Source organism: Culex pipiens, chromosome 2 (assembly GCF_016801865.2).
Source record: "Culex pipiens pallens isolate TS chromosome 2, TS_CPP_V2, whole genome shotgun sequence".
Classification (NCBI taxonomy): Eukaryota; Metazoa; Arthropoda; class Insecta; order Diptera; family Culicidae; genus Culex; species Culex pipiens.
The window spans coordinates 31,261,879-31,279,757 of NC_068938.1; the positions used below are offsets into that span (position 1 = coordinate 31,261,879).

At 35.9% G+C, this 17,879-nt stretch overlaps 1 protein-coding gene across 16 annotated transcripts in view; it reads left to right on the top strand.

Moving 5' to 3' along the window:
- LOC120419673 (voltage-dependent L-type calcium channel subunit beta-1) overlaps positions 1–17,879 on the top strand; it is a 238,760-nt gene that overhangs the window by 175,546 nt on the left and 45,335 nt on the right. For 3 of the 16 annotated variants that reach the window (XM_039582454.2, XM_039582456.2, XM_052709106.1), the window contains exon 2: positions 172–418. The exons of 11 other annotated variants lie outside the window; for them this stretch is intronic. In XM_039582454.2, coding sequence (XP_039438388.1) covers positions 341–418 — 78 coding nt within the window. In that variant the 5' untranslated portion in view covers positions 172–340. Of the gene's footprint in view, positions 1–171; positions 419–7,716; positions 7,893–15,318; positions 15,950–17,879 lie in introns of those variants that run through there. 2 more of the 16 variants (XM_039582448.2, XM_039582452.2) reach the window with 2 other exon arrangements.

Sequence of the window (17,879 nt, forward strand, 5' to 3'; positions counted from 1 at the left end):
GACGAAATCCAAACGATACAAAGCATAAAAATATAAAATAAAATTCTGAAAAAAATAGTCACTTTGTATTAACTATGTCTATTTCTGAGAAGAATCTGAGGAAGTTTTGACAAAAAAAAAATTTCACGATTCGTTCAAGTTCACAAACGATTATTAATTTGAAAAATGCAGCTAGCTGAACCAACACTGATTATGGTCGTCCTTTGTGGAATATATCAGTGCAATTGATTTCATGGCCCGAAAAATGTGAACAAATCTATCGAGCTAGTGGTTACAAGAAATTTGTTCAAATTTGTGAATTTTCCATCGGAAAAGCCGGAAAACCGCAAAGGCAGCCAAAATGCTGAAGCACAAAAATCACAACAAACACCAGCGGCACAACACCACCTACAAGCCCCCCTTTATGAGAAAACGGAAGGTGAGTGATCGTCAGTCATCGTCATCGGCCGTGTAACTAACCAACCCATCTCGCTGACTGTTTTGACGCAAAGCCAAATGCTGTCAGCGTTTCCTGTCATTATGTTGGGAGGGGGGAGGAAAAAACTCCCACAGCTTTCCCCACTAACAAAATTGCAATGTCAAATGTACTGCTGGCTGGTCTCATTGACAAAATTTAAATATTTTTTTTTTACTTTTTCTGGGAAGGCCAGTAAACCCATGCCAATTATTTGTAGCTAATAAAAAAACGGTGTGAAAAAAAGGAAAAACACACAAACCAAAACGGAAAAGCAAGCAAAAATACAAATTTATTTTATTTTCCTTCCCCAAACGAGAGAAAAAGGGGAGAAAATAATTTTGTTTTCTCTGCGAACTTTCTCTCCCTCTCTTTGGAGGAAACTGACGTTTGGGAAATGCAATTGTATGGGTGCTGGGAGTGCACATGCGCTCTGAAAGCATAACAAGAAACATTTTCCGACAGCTGTCAGTTGGCGTTGGTGGTGGTGGTGATAGTGTCCGCCACCTGACAGGCAAAACATGAGTGTTTGTTGTTTGATGGGTAGAACATTGTCAAAAAAACAACTCATGCATGTTTACATACAAACAAATAAACTTTTACTAGTTCTTTATTTATTCAAACATTTTCAAGAATAAAAAGTCGATCAACAAGGTTAAAAAATTCGAACTGATTTTCATGATTCATGTTGCATTAGACCCGAGAAAAAATTTCCACCCATGATAGGCACAAAAAAGATGCAAAATATTTATGAAGATATTTTCAAAGTTTTGTATATTTTGAATAGCAATGTTTTGAGCAGTGAAGCTGAAATATATTCTTTTTTTGACTTTTAATAATTAATAACCATTTTTGTTATGAACGAATCAAAACATTTTCTGGAGTAAAAATTTAAAGGTTGTCCAATGAATTTTGAATTTACTTTGCTATTTTTTCATAAATGCTTGTTTGATATTTACCTTGGGACTCAAAGTGAGAGTCTGTCTTTTGAAGAAGTCTGTTTTAGAGATTATGAACATTCATGGTAGATGTGCAGTCGAAAAAAAGGCAATATATTCCAATTGTACAACTAGTTATGAAGGTCGATTCCGTAAATTGAAAACTATAAAACTGGCAAAAAAATCTGTCAGAATAAACTAACTATTCATAACCCAGCAGTAATTCCTCTCTTCAGTTTATGTCCTACTGTTGATGGCCCCTTTTGGCAAAGTTGCACGTTTACAAAGTAATGTTCCCAATGACCTCGACTCTCTGTTCACCAAATTGATTTACAGTCTTCGATTCCTTCGTTAGACTGCAAAGCAGCAAAAAAGACGTCTCAAAAAACGCACTTCATCAGAGGCTTTTAACCTCTTTTTTCCGCTTACAAAAGTGCTCCTCATACGTGTCTGTGTATGTGTGACTGTATGTGCCAAAGACTACAAAGGCTTGACACTGCGTTGTCTACCCGAAAAAAAGGACAAACTTACTGCGAATCTGTGGCTGTATACGTGTGTGTATGTGAGGACACGTTTTGAGTTTGTCCCAAGCATCCAAAATCAGTTGTTTTACTGCAAAGCAGCACCAAAGGCACCCATTGAGGCGCCAGCAGCAGCAGCAACCATGGATGATGACATCAACCCTGTCCCCAAGCCGGAGTTTCATCTTGAATGGAAACAATATTGGTTGGGAACAATGGGCTTACAGTTTTGATCGAATTGTGAGAATGTGTTAAGTGCAAGAATAGTATATTTGAACTAATTTTATGAACTTTATTTCGAATCAATCTTTGTATTGAAAATTGAAAAAACTAACAAAGTTAATTTTTACCAAATCTACCAACAATATCCCAAAGTGCCATTTTCCTGACTTTTCGAAACAAAAATTGACAATGGACGCGTTTGTCCTTTCTTTGATTTTCATTTATTTTTTTGCAACATTTGTTTCATTCATGGCTTGACACGATATCGATGCCGAGACACCGCAGCTGCCCAGCAACGTGACAAAATGGGACACAAATTTACACACCACAGCTTCTCAAATCCTGTCCCAGTCAGAGAAAAAATAATCAGAGGGCCACGAGGCACCACGTTGCTTGGCATCAGCACTGGGCCGAAAGGTTTTGTTTTTAAAGTGATTTTTGAGGTCAAAAAAAATTAAATCACTATTTCACGCGCTTAAAAATTTATGTAGCGACAAGATGACGTGACCAGCAATTACCACATGCATTCAAAATATCATAAAACTCTATGTAATAAAATGCAAATTATGTAAACATGGAAAAGCGTGCTGCAAAAAAAATCTTGCATTTAAGCAGTGTACAATCCACACAAAAACGTCCAAAGCACAATTTTCATGCCAAATTTGCTGATTTTGCAAAACAATACTTTCGAAAGCACGAAATTTAGTTTTTAGGGAAAAAAAGTCAAAAATGGTCTAAATTTACACCTATTTTTTTTCTTTTTTTTTTTGTTAAAATGTGATAACTTGCAAAAATTTCAAGCAATCCACTTTTACTTCAAAATGATTTTCGTTTTTTGTCTCCTCTACAACTTTGTAGAACATTGTTAAATTCTAAAAAGTAACTCTGTTAACTTACAAAAAACACTTAATTTTGTAATGAAAAAAAAAATCCAAGTGAGAAGGCGACTGACTGACATTTACTGAAACTGTTTTTTTTAGGTGCTCTAAACATCAAAATTTTCAAAAACCGAACGCGAGAGTCGATTTCCCAGACAATTTTACATAAAAGTCTCCATATTGACCATTGTCCTAAGTCTAATCCATGTGAAGTTACAACGGTTTTAAAAATAACAGTGTTGAAAAAATAGGGTTTTTGGTGGGTTTTCGCAATTTCTATATGACAAACTTGATTTTTCAGTCTCGAAAATATTTTTACCGTAAAGCTCGTAGAAATTCACATAAGTTTGTCTTTGACCACATTTCAATTGAATGTATGGGCTAACAGATATAAGCTAATTTACTATCTAGGTTGCTATACTACACTGAAAAAATATTATGTTTTCATTTATAAGCAATGTAATTAGCTTATATCTGTAAGCCCATACATTCAATTGAAATGCGGTCAAAGACAAACTTATGGGAAATTGGACGAGCTTTCCGGTAAAAATATTTTCGAGACTGAAAAATCAAGTCTGTCATATAGAAATGGCCAAAAACCATCAAAAAATCTATTTTTTCAACATTTTTATTTTTAAAACCGCTTTAACTTCACAAGGATTGGACTTAGGACAATGGTCAATATGGAGACTTTTATGTAAAATTGTCTGGAGAATAGACTCTCGTGCTCGGTTTTTGGAAATTTTGACGTTTAGAGCACTTAAAAAAACAGTTTTAGTAAATGATTTTTGTATTTTTTTAGATGAGTTGCTCCATCCTGCGTTTTTTGTGAGTCTTTTTGTAACATTTTAGGCTATCTTCACAAAAATTTTCAACGAAAAAAAAATCGTGGGCTCACCTTCAAATTTGACTTTTATACTTAGAAATCAAAAATCTCATAAAAGTGGAGTGTTTTTTTTCTTTCAGTGTATTTTTTCGAAAAGCCCGTCAATTTTCCTACAAGTTTGTCTCCGACCACTTTTTGATACGATGCAACGGCTTCGAGGCAATCGGTTACGTGATGACCTGTTTTCTTTTCGTTTATATTCGTTGATCGTAATAATTTATTCCAGCTGACAGTTTTAGTATTAACTCATCAAACCATCGATTATATTAAGAGTAAAGTGTCTTTTATTTACTATTTTTGAAATTTGCTCGCGTTATCTAAATTGTACAAACAGTAAACATATACTGACAAGTCCATCGCATAGCACTACTGCTCGGTTGGCACGCGTTCGATAAAAAAAAAACTTTTTTTAAATAATCAATTATTTATCTTTCCGCAGCCGGCTGCCTAAGATTTAAAAAAATCAACCGATAAACAAAATGCTCATGGTCACATCACTGCCACTCGTGAATCCTGACCTCATACCCATCTACTAACCCCCTCAAAACTCATGTGATACTTTGTCGGAGAAGCAGTCGATTGGGCGGTCTCTATCACTCAAGTATCGGACTAACATTCCCATCCACTTCCCCGTGACTCTACCACTGGTCGTGGCCGGCGCCGGTATTGATCAGCATGATAGGGGCCTTTGAGAAGTTGCGAAGCGAGGAAAGATAGCACCCACTCATCTTCCACGGCTCGTGGATGTAACTTCTGGAGGTCCTGGTCAATAACGGAGTAGCAACTGCGGGTGGGCACCTATGCCTATGCTTATGCTTATGCTTCGATGCAACGGCTTCGAGATACAGCAATATTTAAATTACGAAATACAAACATATTTAAAACACTAACGCCCTTCTCAAATGTCACAAAATGGCTTATATATGCCTAGGATAACATGTCTACAAAGTTTCATTGAAATAGGAGAGGGTCGAGAAAAATGTACCTAAAAAATTCTTTTTTTGGGCTGGAATTGTTCTATAGTAAAAACAACTTTTAGATAAAAAAAAAACACAGTTTAGCATCGAAAAAGTAAGTTTTGAGGGATTTAAGATACCGTCATCAGGGGTGACATTGGGTCTAAAGGGGTGATACCTTCGTCAGATATATGCTTATTTGGAAATACGTCTTATCTTTAAAAAAAAACGTCTTGAAAATAACTGCAGAACTGATCAGATTAAAATGCAGAAAATGGGTTGATTCCTACTACAAAAAATGATTTATTTTTTTAATAATTCAAAAGCAGTCTGTTGAAATCATCTGGATTTAAGCCGAAATTATCTTTCTATTCAATGTTCTAGCTGAATACGGAAGTAAAACACATCTACAGTCTGATGTTTTGGAAATTGGTGTTGTTCTGTACCAATAAAGCAGCGTACTAAAACATGGCTTAAAACAGCAGCAACTCACCCCACGTGTCCCGATTCACCCCAGACGATGGTACATTAGTTGTACATTTTTAAAGGAATAAATTGTTACTCAAACTTTTATGTATATTTAGGAAAATCTTAGATTTTTTTCATTTTATTAGCACAGTTATTGTTTGCATAAGGTTGCAACATAGAATGATGAACTTTAAAGAATGCTAAAAAAATACAAATTTCGAAAACATCGCAAAAACAACATTTTTTTCAAAAATAATTTCTCCACACCAAATAAAGCTCGCCACGAAACAAAACCATATTTAAAATTATTGAATTAGGCTAAATAAGCTAAATACACGTATGCAATAGGCCGTCCCAAAAAAATGAAAAGTTGTCAAATCTTCGGTGCTCACCCCTAGAATGATAGATTAGGATGTCAGGAACAATGTTTTCATACAACAAAAAAATCCCAAAAATGGTTTACAACTCGCGCGCGGAGCTTGAATGAAAAAAGTGCATATTCCGAGTATTTTTCAGAAATGCGCGTAACAATCATACTAAAGTCATTCAAAATTGGCCGCCTTGGGCTTCAAGTGATAGTTAAATGTCCCCTGAACAAATTCCTGTATAGACATAGTCCATAAAAGCTTGTGTTTGGGCATGGCAGGGCGTTTTAGGGAGAAAAATTAGTAATTTTTAGACAAAAAATTTCAAAAATCACTCCCCAAAACCAGCCAAAACTAATGCATTCAGCTTATAGAAAATTTTACGGAGATCATTTTGCTTTTTTTAACATTCAATTTATGTCCACGCAATGCCGAGATATTTGGATTTTCGTGAACAAAAAGTGACGAATTTTCAAAATTCTTGGTATATAAGCGTTTTTAGCATAAAACATTGCCTACTATGATTACAAACGGGAAGGCATATATTTTGGATATATTTATTTTTTTCGCTCAAAAACGATATTTGTTAATAAAATTTCATGAAAAAACATGAGATCTAATGGGTAACTTTTATGAAAAAATAAGTTTTTTATAAATGAATTTGTTTCATTCGATTGTACATACATAAAAAAATCACGTTCACAGCTTGGAGATATGAACTTTAATAAAATTAATTTTGATTTATGATTATGTGTCGTTTACGTCACATTGTGAGAAAATCTCATGTTTTTTCATGAAATTTTATTAACAAATATCTTTTTTGAGCGAACAAAATAAATATATCCAAAATATATGCCTTCTCGTTTGTAATCATAGTAGGCAATGTTTTATGCTAAAAACGCTTATATACCAAGAATTTTGAAAATTCGCCACTTTTTGTTCACTAAAATGCAAATATCTCGGCTTTGCGTGGACATAAATTGAATGTTAAAAAAAGCAAAATGATCTCCGTAAAAAATCCTATAAGCTGAATGCATTAGTTTTGGCTGCAATTTTTTTTTTTTACATTTTGAACAGAAAATTACATAAATCTGAAGGTGATCAAGTTTGAACTGTTATAAAAATTGACAAATATACATATTCAGTAGTATTGCTGGATTTGCTCGATAAAGAAAAAAAAAGTTTTGTTAAATAAACAAACATTGCTTACGGTCCAAACAAAATTGCATTTTGAGAAGAATTTCGTTGATTTATTCTTATCCAGAACATTTTGAAAGACATTTTGAGCGCAAAATTCATATTTTTTAAAACAAAAAAAGGATGTGCATTGAACTGATGCAAAAAAGTGTTTTCATGAAAGCATCTACCGTACAAATTTGAATTCAATAGGTTGATCGTTGAACAATTCCCAAAATAGCTGACAGTAATTTGTCATTTTATTCAACCATGGCTTTATTGATAATTCAACAATAATTAACGTTATTGCAAAATGAATTCTATAATTAATCTATCAGTAAATCAGATAATGTGTTCTACCCACGAAAATGTTTACATTTGAGCGATTGGGATGTACGAGATTACAAATTGACATGATTTTTTCGACATTTTAAGCCGAATTGGGGGTTCTTAAATCATTATTTTTTCCTGTAAACAGCAAACTCCTCGAAACTTCTAATATTTCTAAACAAATCTCCCTGAACTGTTCCCCCGATGACAGCAATAAACAAAAAAATGTGATAAACTTCTTTTGGTCTCCTATCTTTCTATAAGCTTCCTCTCACTCTAGCACACACATATTCCAAAATTTCAGTAAACTTCGTAAGCTTCAAAGCCCAAACTGCCAGCATGTCAGTTTCATTATTTTTTTTCGACAGCACTCTCAACCTCACACACGCGCCTGCACGAGTATTAGTGACCGACCAAGTGCGGAAAAGTGCGTTTTCCACTGCTGCCACATGAGAATGTAGACGTGTATGTGTGAGTGTGCATGCTTCGCGGTGAAAAACCAGAAGAGGCTGACAGAGAAAATTTTCTTCCTCCCAGCCAGCAGCAGCAGAAAGCAGAGATTTCGGATGCAGCGTTTTTAATTTTCGAAAAGTTTGCGGTTTTGCTAGTGAAAGTGGCGAGTTTTTCCGGTGATTTTCGCGACGTCGCGGGTGAAAGTGGTTCCGGAAACGGGCAGGGCTTGGTTCCGACGGCTGAGCGTAAGGATTTTGCTCGATTTTTTGTTGGGTCCGTGGTGAAAGTGTATGGTGGGCGGTGTGGAGAAAATTTCTCGCTGGAGGATGATTTTTCCTGCGGATGGACTTTTCAATTGTGACTGTTCTGATTGGGAAATAAGTGTTCAAAGTGCTGACGAAGATTGTTTGTGAAGGAAGAAACTCGAGAAGACGGTGGGGATAAAATTCTCGTGGAAAATTGTGCTTTTCAGTGAGAAAATTATTTGTTGACAACATATTGGTCAAAGGAGCAAATGTGACAACTTTTTGAGTGACAATCTGCTGAAGATACATGGATTTAAAATCGAAGAAATCTCAAAAACAATTTCAAAATCGGAGATCCAAAAAGTGAACAAAGCGTCAATTGCAGTGCTAAAAATAGTTCCAAATTGTTTACATTATAACAAAAGTGTTTCCAGCTGAGAAAAATGAAAAACGGGAAAATTTGAAGCAATCGCCAACCCAAAAACCCAACAACAATTTCGCCAAAAAATCTGCTGAAAATCAACATTCCACCTCTCTCAGTTCAGTTCGGTCGTCGTCATCACCCATTCAAGAAAATCCAACCAGAGAGATGTGTGCCTATAATCTGATCAGATTCAGTTGGTGGTGGTGTCTGTGTGAGCTTTTTCTTAAAGAACTCGTCGCCAAAACGATGATCACGGCGATGCTGACGGGGATGATATTTTTCATCACCACCACTATCAGTGGAAGGCAGTGTCGCCAGAGAGACCAGAGATATTTTCCATTTCGCGTCATCATCATATGTCAAGTTTTTCCTTTGGGCAGGAAAAACTGACAGCATTCTCGGTGGCTGCGTTCGGATTTCCCCCAAATAAGCGCGTGTAGTTGTGAGGCTTGGAAATGTTTTCCTTTCGCGCGAGACACATGTGTTGGACGAGGGGGGGGAGCTTTTTGAAGTATTTTGGTTTACTTAGTTGCCGTGGTTGAGATTCGTTGTAGGACAATAATGGTCGATTGGGGTTGGAAGGAAATTGCCTTGGGAGATAGTGGAATGAAGGGGAAGTTAAGAGTGTGTGCGTTTTGTGGAAAATGTAAACTAAACCGAGATGGTACCAATACCAAGGAGTAGAGACGATTTGCAAGGAAAGGGAGAAAGTTTGAGCGAATTCGTTACATGTAGTAATACATTTTCAAACTGAACTTTGTCGAATAAGAAATTGTCATTATCAGTTAAAAAAGCTGTTTCAACAGTACTGTTGTCTCGTATACTTTAACCATTCACAAAGCAACAAAATTTTTAATAGTTTTTTTGTTATCTTGTTGCGGTAAACTATTTCAAGGAAAAGCCTATCATGCTTTTTAAAGTCAAGTGATTATTGATAAATGAAAAAAAAAAATCACAGTAGGAGCTTGTATCTCGTCAGCATGTGGGTAAAAAAATTAGCTTTGTTCTAGAAAGTTGTGCAAAATTGACTAAAACTCATTGTAGAAAACAAAGAAAAAAAATAAAAAAAAATTAGATCCTACTCCAGGGTTCGAACTGACGTTGTTTGTACTTATACATATTTTTTTTTAAGTATAGTTGTACATAACTCACTGCAGTTTGAATTATTTGTCAAATGTTTTGTAAACAAAAATTACCAGCTTTTGTAAAAATGATAAATTTTGGCTGAAAAAGAATATTAAAAAAAACGTATTTTCTCTTACAAAGTACCATTAACCAGTCACGATATATTCTAGCAGAGCTGGTTTTGCCAGAATCCTACTAGAATGGTTGAACATTTTTGCTAGAATGCTGTAAGAAAATCCAGCTCTGTTAGCACTCTGCTAGAATCCTGCTAGACCGGCTAATGAAAGGGTAGAGGAGGCGCATGGTGGCTTAAGTAAATTTTAATTATTTGTCATTAAGCCTTGTTATGTTTTGCATATCTTTTATCTTTAATAACATTAACATTTTTAACAAAAAAGAAACAATTTTTATTTAGTACCAGGCGTCTCCATTCGTATGAAAAAACACATATTTTCAGAAAAAACACAATTTTTACCGATAGCATATTTTGAATCGAACATATTCTTCATCAGGAAAGTGAAACAAAACTTTCTACTTATAAATGTCCCATGGGTCATCTCGATTTATAATATTTTGCTTCCACCATACCGTGGAAGGTGAACACTATTGCTATTTTGTAGAAACTGAAAACTGAAATCGTTTAAAAATTTATCATTTTCTTCACCAAAATTTAACACAATGTGAAAATTACAATTCTAAGTAACTTATGGGCGGATGTCAATAAAAAATAATGCTACGATTTTTCTTATTTTTGTCAAATTTATGTTGATACACATTTTTCAAAAGCAAAGCCAACTTTTGCTTTTGAAAATGCGGTTAGACTATTTATTTAGGTTTATTTTAGTCTGTATGGGATTTCTATGCACCTTTTTGAAACGTAGTAGGGTAGAGTAGTCATCAATGAGACACGGGGAACAATGATAAAATGGCTCTCACAAGTCGTAGTTTCAACCAATCAGGCTCATATTTGGGGGAAAGGTGTGTCCAGAGAGAAGGGAATACTCTTTGGTGTGTCTACTGGATACACGTCTGCCATATTAGTGGCTTTGGTTATGAACGCTCCTTTAAAAAGTTATTCATAAATACTTTTTCGCTAGTAGGCTACCATTTACACCAAAACTAATATTTTTTTTCGACGTTCCATAGGGATTGAGTTGGCTACAATGTCCTTTCATTAGATTTGGCCAAAATTTTGAATATACCCAGAATCCAGGGCTGTCTCATTGTTCCCCACTCATTTTAGCCCATGGGTAACAATGAGACACATTGATTTTTCTTCGATAAACTTTTCAAAATCGATGTTAATCTTTCAAAACATGAATTAAAAGTGATTTTTGGCATATTTATAGAGTTTAAACTTCATTTAACCAAAAATACAAAGTTATTTGGATTTTACAAAATTTAAATACTTTTTAGTGTAACTTTTGTTAATAAAAGTTTCATGTTCATGTTTCAATTACCCTGAAATGTTCAAGGCAAGTCACATGCAATGGAACAATACAGAAACATGATGTTTTACTTGAAAACTGTTGATTTTCGTAGAGTGTCTCATTGTTCCCCAGCTGTCTCATTGTTCCTGCCAAGTGCGTCTACAATGAGACAGTTGAATAACTCTGGCTGTAGATGTCAGATCGGTATCATATTTTGGTCAATATTAGAACACATCAAAAGAAAGAAAATGCAACAAAAAGCGCATTAAAACACGCTGATAAAAAAATTACAAAAATCGTTGAAAGTTGAAAACCAAAAGTGTCTCATTGATTACTACCCTACCCTACATTTTTCACAATAGAGACTTGTGACACATGCTTTTCAGATTTTTGTTTACATTACTTACTGTATCTTTTAACTGGTGTAACCAAGTTAGTTGAGTACCGTAAAACGAGGTGGCTTTGATAGGTTTGAGATGTTTCCGCAAAATGAAGAGTACCTTAAACTTGGGTGACTTTGATAGCCCGGGGTGACTTTGATAGGTTTTTAAAATGCCCATCAAATTAATATCTAAACATTTTTGAGAATTATGAGTATGCAAGCATTAAGGGACAGCTTATTAACGAACATATAAGCAAAAATGTGACTGTTATATTGGATGTATCAAAATAAGTGGCCAAATCAAATTTCTATCAATGTCACCCCAGGCTATCAAAGTCACCCCAGTTTACGGTACACAATTAAATACGTACGGAATTGTATGAAATCTTGGTGATAGAGAAGTGTTCAAATTACTCTTAGAAGAAGTTTTCAAAAAAAATGGAAAAGTTCACAAAGTGAGTTAACTATAATTAAGAAAATGTTGATGAATAGCTTTATTTTAATATTCTGAAAGTGTCATGATTCTCTCAAAGAACATGATTTCAAATCTGAAAATGGAATGCATTTTCGGATTCTTTGGAAAATTTTCCACTAGGAGAAGGGAATATGAGTTCGTAAATGATTGATATTATGTGTTTTTGAAACATAATTCAAAAAAAATCTCAATTTATAGGCATTTTCAGTAGAACAAATGTCATACAAAAAGTGAAAACTTTTGATTCTTGCTTCGATTTCAATTTAGAGTGTAATATGATTCGATAATTTTATAAACAAAACTATTTTTAACGAATTTTAGGCAAAATTTTGACTATTTAAAAATTTTACCTAAATTTTTTATGTATTTTGTTGAAAGCTTATAAACATAGTTAACAATTTAGTAAAATTGTTAAATAGTCAAATTTTTGCCTAAAATTCGTAAAAACTAGTTTTGTTTATAAAATTATCGAATCATATTACACTCTAGACACATTTTTTCTTTAAAGCTGTATCAGACACCTTTTGACATAAATATAAAATTTGAACACGAAAAAAAACGAAACTATTGGCACTACGCCCCCCGGGGCATGGCCTTCCTCTAACGTGGGATTTCTGCTCCAGCGCCTCTGACGAGACAGGAGAAACCGGGACCGACGTTTTACTCCACCATCCGATAGAAGCTCAGTGGATAAGGCGGGAATCGAACCCGCGTCTCATAGCATCATCGGGATCGGCAGCCGAAGCCGCTACCCCTGCGCCACGAGACCCACACATTAAATCTGATTTTTACAAAAATAACTATGGCTATCAAAGTCACCCGGGAATTCGAAATAAGAATTTTCAATACAACTTTTTTTTTTAAACACTATTGAAATAAATGTTATAATAAATAGTGCATGCTTCAAAACTTTTTTTTCGTAAAATCGCAATAACTCGTGATGTTTATAAGCAAACCCCTTATGTCTATAAATCAAAATTTTTGTAATTGTCTGTTAACCCTGAAAAGTTAGAAAAACACGAAATTTTAAAATGAAAAATTTTGTTCTAAATGAAAAAATTACCCTTCTGGGTCAATGTAGATTCAAAAAGAACATTAAATTTCCCATAAAATGACATGTTCCAAAAATTTTTACAGTCAAGTAACGGAAAATGGGAGAATTTTTTAAACTTTTTTAGTGTTTTTTTCGATGAAAAATACGTTTTTTTTGGAATTCTGAGTACGCCATCAAATCGAGCGACTAATTTTACATAAAAGTCCCTTTGACACCAAATTTCTATCTCATCACCGTTTCGGGCTGAAAATTATTGAAAAACACCTATTTTTTCGCTTGTTCACAAAAATAAAAGGGGTCGTACCGCCCCTCCGTCACGAGATATCAAAAAACGGACCTCGGATTCGTGATCAGGGACAAAAGTTACCCCTTAGGACAAAGTTTCACGCAAATCGAAGAGGGGTCGGGGCAACTGCTGTGTGAGTTGGTAGAGAATTACCCAGTTAATGTCAAAACAATAAAATAAAATAAAATTATAAGATTACCAAAAATGCGAAACATTTCTCGTGAAATATTTCAAATTTTATTTCACTTTTGTATTTGAAAAAGTTCATTTATTCATGAATTGTATAAATTAACTATCTTGAAAACTTAAAATGCGAAAAATGCTGTGCGATCCAAAAATCATCGACAACTTATGCATATATTTTTTTACGAAAAAAATCTTAATTAGGTTTTTTGTTTTTTTTTTCTAAATTAAGCCGTTGCAAATATTTTTTGAAGTTTATGTCCCTCGGCTATGACCACAAGCCTAAGTTTCAACATTTGCATGAAAAAGGGTTATAATATGCATTTTAACAAGCGTCCAGTTACTTTCCAATCATTAGTTTTCAAAATATTGATACATTGGCGGATTTTTTTTCATGATAAAAACTTTTCGTTGGACTGCACATTGCAATGCATTGGTAGTTCATGAAAATTTAAAATGTTTTCAAAGGAGTTCAAACATGCTAAATATGATTATGAATACAGGAAAATGCATTTCAACTGGTTTTTGATTGATTAAACTTTTATTTTCATTAAAATTTTGAAGTTAGTTGTAAATTATTTGTACTTTCAAGAAAAAAAAAGGAATATCAAATAATAAGTTTATGTTAAAAAAATCACAGGCAATGTGTTGTAAATTTGCCTCAAATCATATGTAATAACTTGAATATACGTGTAATTTAACAACAGCTTCCTTGTTTTGGTACAAGGTAACGTCCTAATGAAAAATATTGCGACGATCACTTCGAATCTTCAGTTTACATCAACCGAGTTCATATGTGATTCATTCTCTCCGTGTCTAAAAAAAACATCTTTTTTTCTTTGTAGATAACTCATGTCGGCCCGAGAAGGAAAACAGATTTGAAAACATTTGCATGACAAAAAACATCATTAATTTATTTCATGATAAATATATGTCTAAAAATAGTCAACATTGTTTAAAATCATCTTTTGGGTTCAGTAACGCATTGTTTACAGTGAAAATTCTTATCTAGAAACTTTCAATCCACTAAATTCCAAAATCTCCAACCAACAATGCTGTATTGGTGCTTTCACGCAAAACTTTTCCTCTTTCTACCCATGTATTTGTACCACCCCAATGTAAACGAGTTTTCCGCTTACTCCCCTTTTCCTCCACCGAACCCCCCACAAAACAGTGCTAGCTGTCAGTGCTTCTGGCTGCGTCCACTCCGTCGTTTGCGATCTCTCTCGCACACAGTCCCCATCTCTTTCGCACTCTCTGTTAGCTGCGAAAATCGACCGCAGCAGCCAGGCAAAATATGCTGCTGCTGCTGGCTGGCTGGCTGTAGTATCTCGACCGCAGTAGTAGTAGGAAGGAAGGTTTCCCAAAATCAGACAAATTTTGGACGATTTTTCCGAGGGGTTTTTCCGTTTTTAAGTGTGAAATGTTCTTCGGTTGTTTTAGTGTTTCGAGGATTGGTTGCGAGCGTTGAGAGGTGAAATATGTTGTGCTGGTGGGCTTTTCTTCGGTTGTAGTTGGAAAAGTAGCTCAAGGATTTGACAGTGAAGAATCGTGTCTGCTCTCTTCAAGCTGGATGAAAATCGAAACTTTTCCTCCTTCCCTGATGTTCCGGACGACAGCCGTCAGACTCCAGCAGCAGTGTTAACTTTAAAGTTTTGTCAGTGTGAGTGGTTTTGTTGTCGGAAAATTCTCAAGTGGCACAATTTTCCTTTAAAAGAGTCTACCAGAGGAGTCCAGAGCAGATGTGTGTGGTGGCATGTCCTTAGACGACAAACGATATTAGATTATGTCGTGGCAATTAAAAATAATAATTACATTTCCCCGGCCTCGACCCACTGAACACAGTGCTGGCCACAGCTGAGCTGTGCTGAAAGTGTCCCGGTGCCAAGAACAGGAAGTGCCATGGTCCACATCCGGGAAAATTTTGTACTCTAAAGTCGGCCAGCAGCAGAAAAATAAAGAACAACAAAAAACGCACAGATGGGTGCGGGACGATAAGCTTCAAAGTTTTCCCTTTTTCTACACACTTGGACTGACCCCCTTTGTATGTGTGTATGTGTGTTCCAGGATTTCGGCGTGGATGAAGTAACGAGGAAAAAAGATAAAAACAACAATACTGAAAGTGAACAAAGTGAAAAAAGGAGAAGAAGAAGGGAAAAAACACGCACCCAAGTGAGAGCGAGAGGCAAGATGCGGAAAATCAATGCGTGGAAAACCTAGCGAAAAGAGTGAAGCAGCCTAACCCAAGCGGAAAACGCGCGCGTGTGTGTGTGTGTGCACTTGAAGTTTGACACGAAAAAAAAATCGCAGGTTTGGAAAATCTCGTGCGTGAGAACGGCTGCTTCGTACCACAGTGACTTCCGGTTGTGATGCTGTGACAGTGCGAGGAAAAATCGCGGAAAATTGCAGAGTTGTTCGCGAAAATTTAAAAAATCAAAAATCATCTCAAAACAAAACCTTTGAGAGCGGTGACGGCTCGCAGGGAAGGGGTGGTGGCTAAACGGGTGGACCGGAGACGACCGCAGGAGTGGGCAAAATATCCGGCCCGGAAGAAGATTGGCGGCCTGAGCGGCCCATGGTTCAGCGTGCCTCGTCGGATGCCCCGTCCGTGTCCGGGGGGCATCGTGAATCGCGTATGAGCCTCGGCCTCGGCTATCCGTCGTTCCAGAGTGCCGGCTACAATAAGCTTTTCACGCAGGTAACTGTCCGCCGGCGTGGTTCTTGACTTTTAAGAATAGCAGGTTTAGTGCATTTTTAGAGAATTTATGTTGGGTGTTTCCGTCAAAGAGCAGAATGCCAAAATAAAGAAAGTTGAAGAAAATCATGGTTACATACAGCGATTTCACATCAAACCAACAGGATCCAACTCAAAAGTGTTCCGATTGGCTCAGCCTAAGTGTTCTGGAGTTGGTTCACACGAAAAATGGGTTTGAGAGACCTCACCATCGAAGCCTTCGGAAGCCTAAATTAAAATTAAAAGTAGTAGTAGACCGCCAAGACCTGTAGTACGAATGATTTCAAGTATCAATTAACAGGATCACGAAATTGTGAAAATAATTTAGACCGAAAGAGGCGGCGGGGGGGGGGGAAGGGGGTACTACTTTTTTAACGATTTATTAACTAAAACTCGTAAAAAAACTGAAAGGTTTTTTTTTTCTATTTAAAAGGCATAAACAAAACTCGACATTTTTGATGATGATGTCAATAAACGCTTAACCCTCTACAACTCAACCCCGCCGCTAGATGGGTTTCGATCTCAAAAGTCAAACCATCCACATTAACGACCCCCGGGTCTTTTGTGGTCTCTATTGCAAGTTTCTGCTCGAACCTAGGAGTCCGAAGGCTTGAATGGGGAGAGCACCCAAACCTCTTTTTACTCCAAGGAACCTTCCACCCCAGTGTTTGAACTGACAACCTTTGGATTGTGAGTCCAACCGCCGCCAGTGATTCCACCGGAGTAGGCTTGGTTTGGTGTATTGTTTGTACTTATGGCATGGAGACGACTCCTACACCTGGAATGACTTAACGGCCTAACAACCAAGGCCGGGACCGACATTTTACTTCCTCGTCCGATGGAAGGTTGGAGCAGATGGGAATCGAACCCAGAATCATCCGCTTACAAAGTGCACAGCGTAACCATTCGGCCACGCACTGCTCGATTCGGTTTCGATCTAAGAAATCGCAAAAAATCCATTTTTAACCAATTTTTGATTATTAAAAAAAATTAGGAAGAAGAACTCTTAAAATTTTAGAAACATTTTGGTTTTGGAAATATTTTTTTATGGGTCAAAACAAGTATGCAGTAATTTTTATAGTGACTATGACTCTATGCAGAACCCGAGAAATCGATTGGTGATGGTTTCATCCACCGCACGAAACGTCAAAGGGTCCATTTTGCCCCAATTACCCATTTTTTCACATTCTTTCATGAAAATCGATCTGTATTTAGAGCGGAGCCTTTATGCGGCCGTCCAAAATGCACTTATTTTACGCTAAAATGTCCCAGGAATCCAGTAAAAATTACCACCGCAAAAATCATCTAGAGTCCATTTAACCCTAATTCCGCTATAAAAGCATTTTTGACCGTTTTGAAATGTTAGGTGAGATTTTTAAAATCTATATACATTTTTATCGTGAAGATCAGGCAATTTTACACAAGAATAACGATTTGCACTTGATAGTTTGTAACATTTATGTTGATATAGAAATTAAACTAAATAAAAAGATTAAAGAATCAGTTTTGGGCCAATTTTCTCAAACGCAGAATAAACTGCCTTTTACATAGTTTTTATTTGTTTACCCTTTGGTTTTTTACGAAATTTTTTAATAGAATTGACAATAACTTAAAATATTATTTCAAGATTTTGTCGTATTTAGGAAAATCAAAAACATCCATGCTTCCTTACAAGATGAGTCTGCAATACGTTTGGCTTAAAACGGTACATTTTTGCTATACCCCTAAGCCTTAACCGATTTGGCTCAAAATTGGCACAGATTCTTATTATTGCCTAAAGAATCGAGAATTCAGTTCTTGCAAAAATAAAAAAAGTGGCTTCTCCAACTCGGCTAGCCCCAGGATGGTGGGATAGTTGCCGAAAAAAAAAAATACGGGTCTAATTATTTTAACC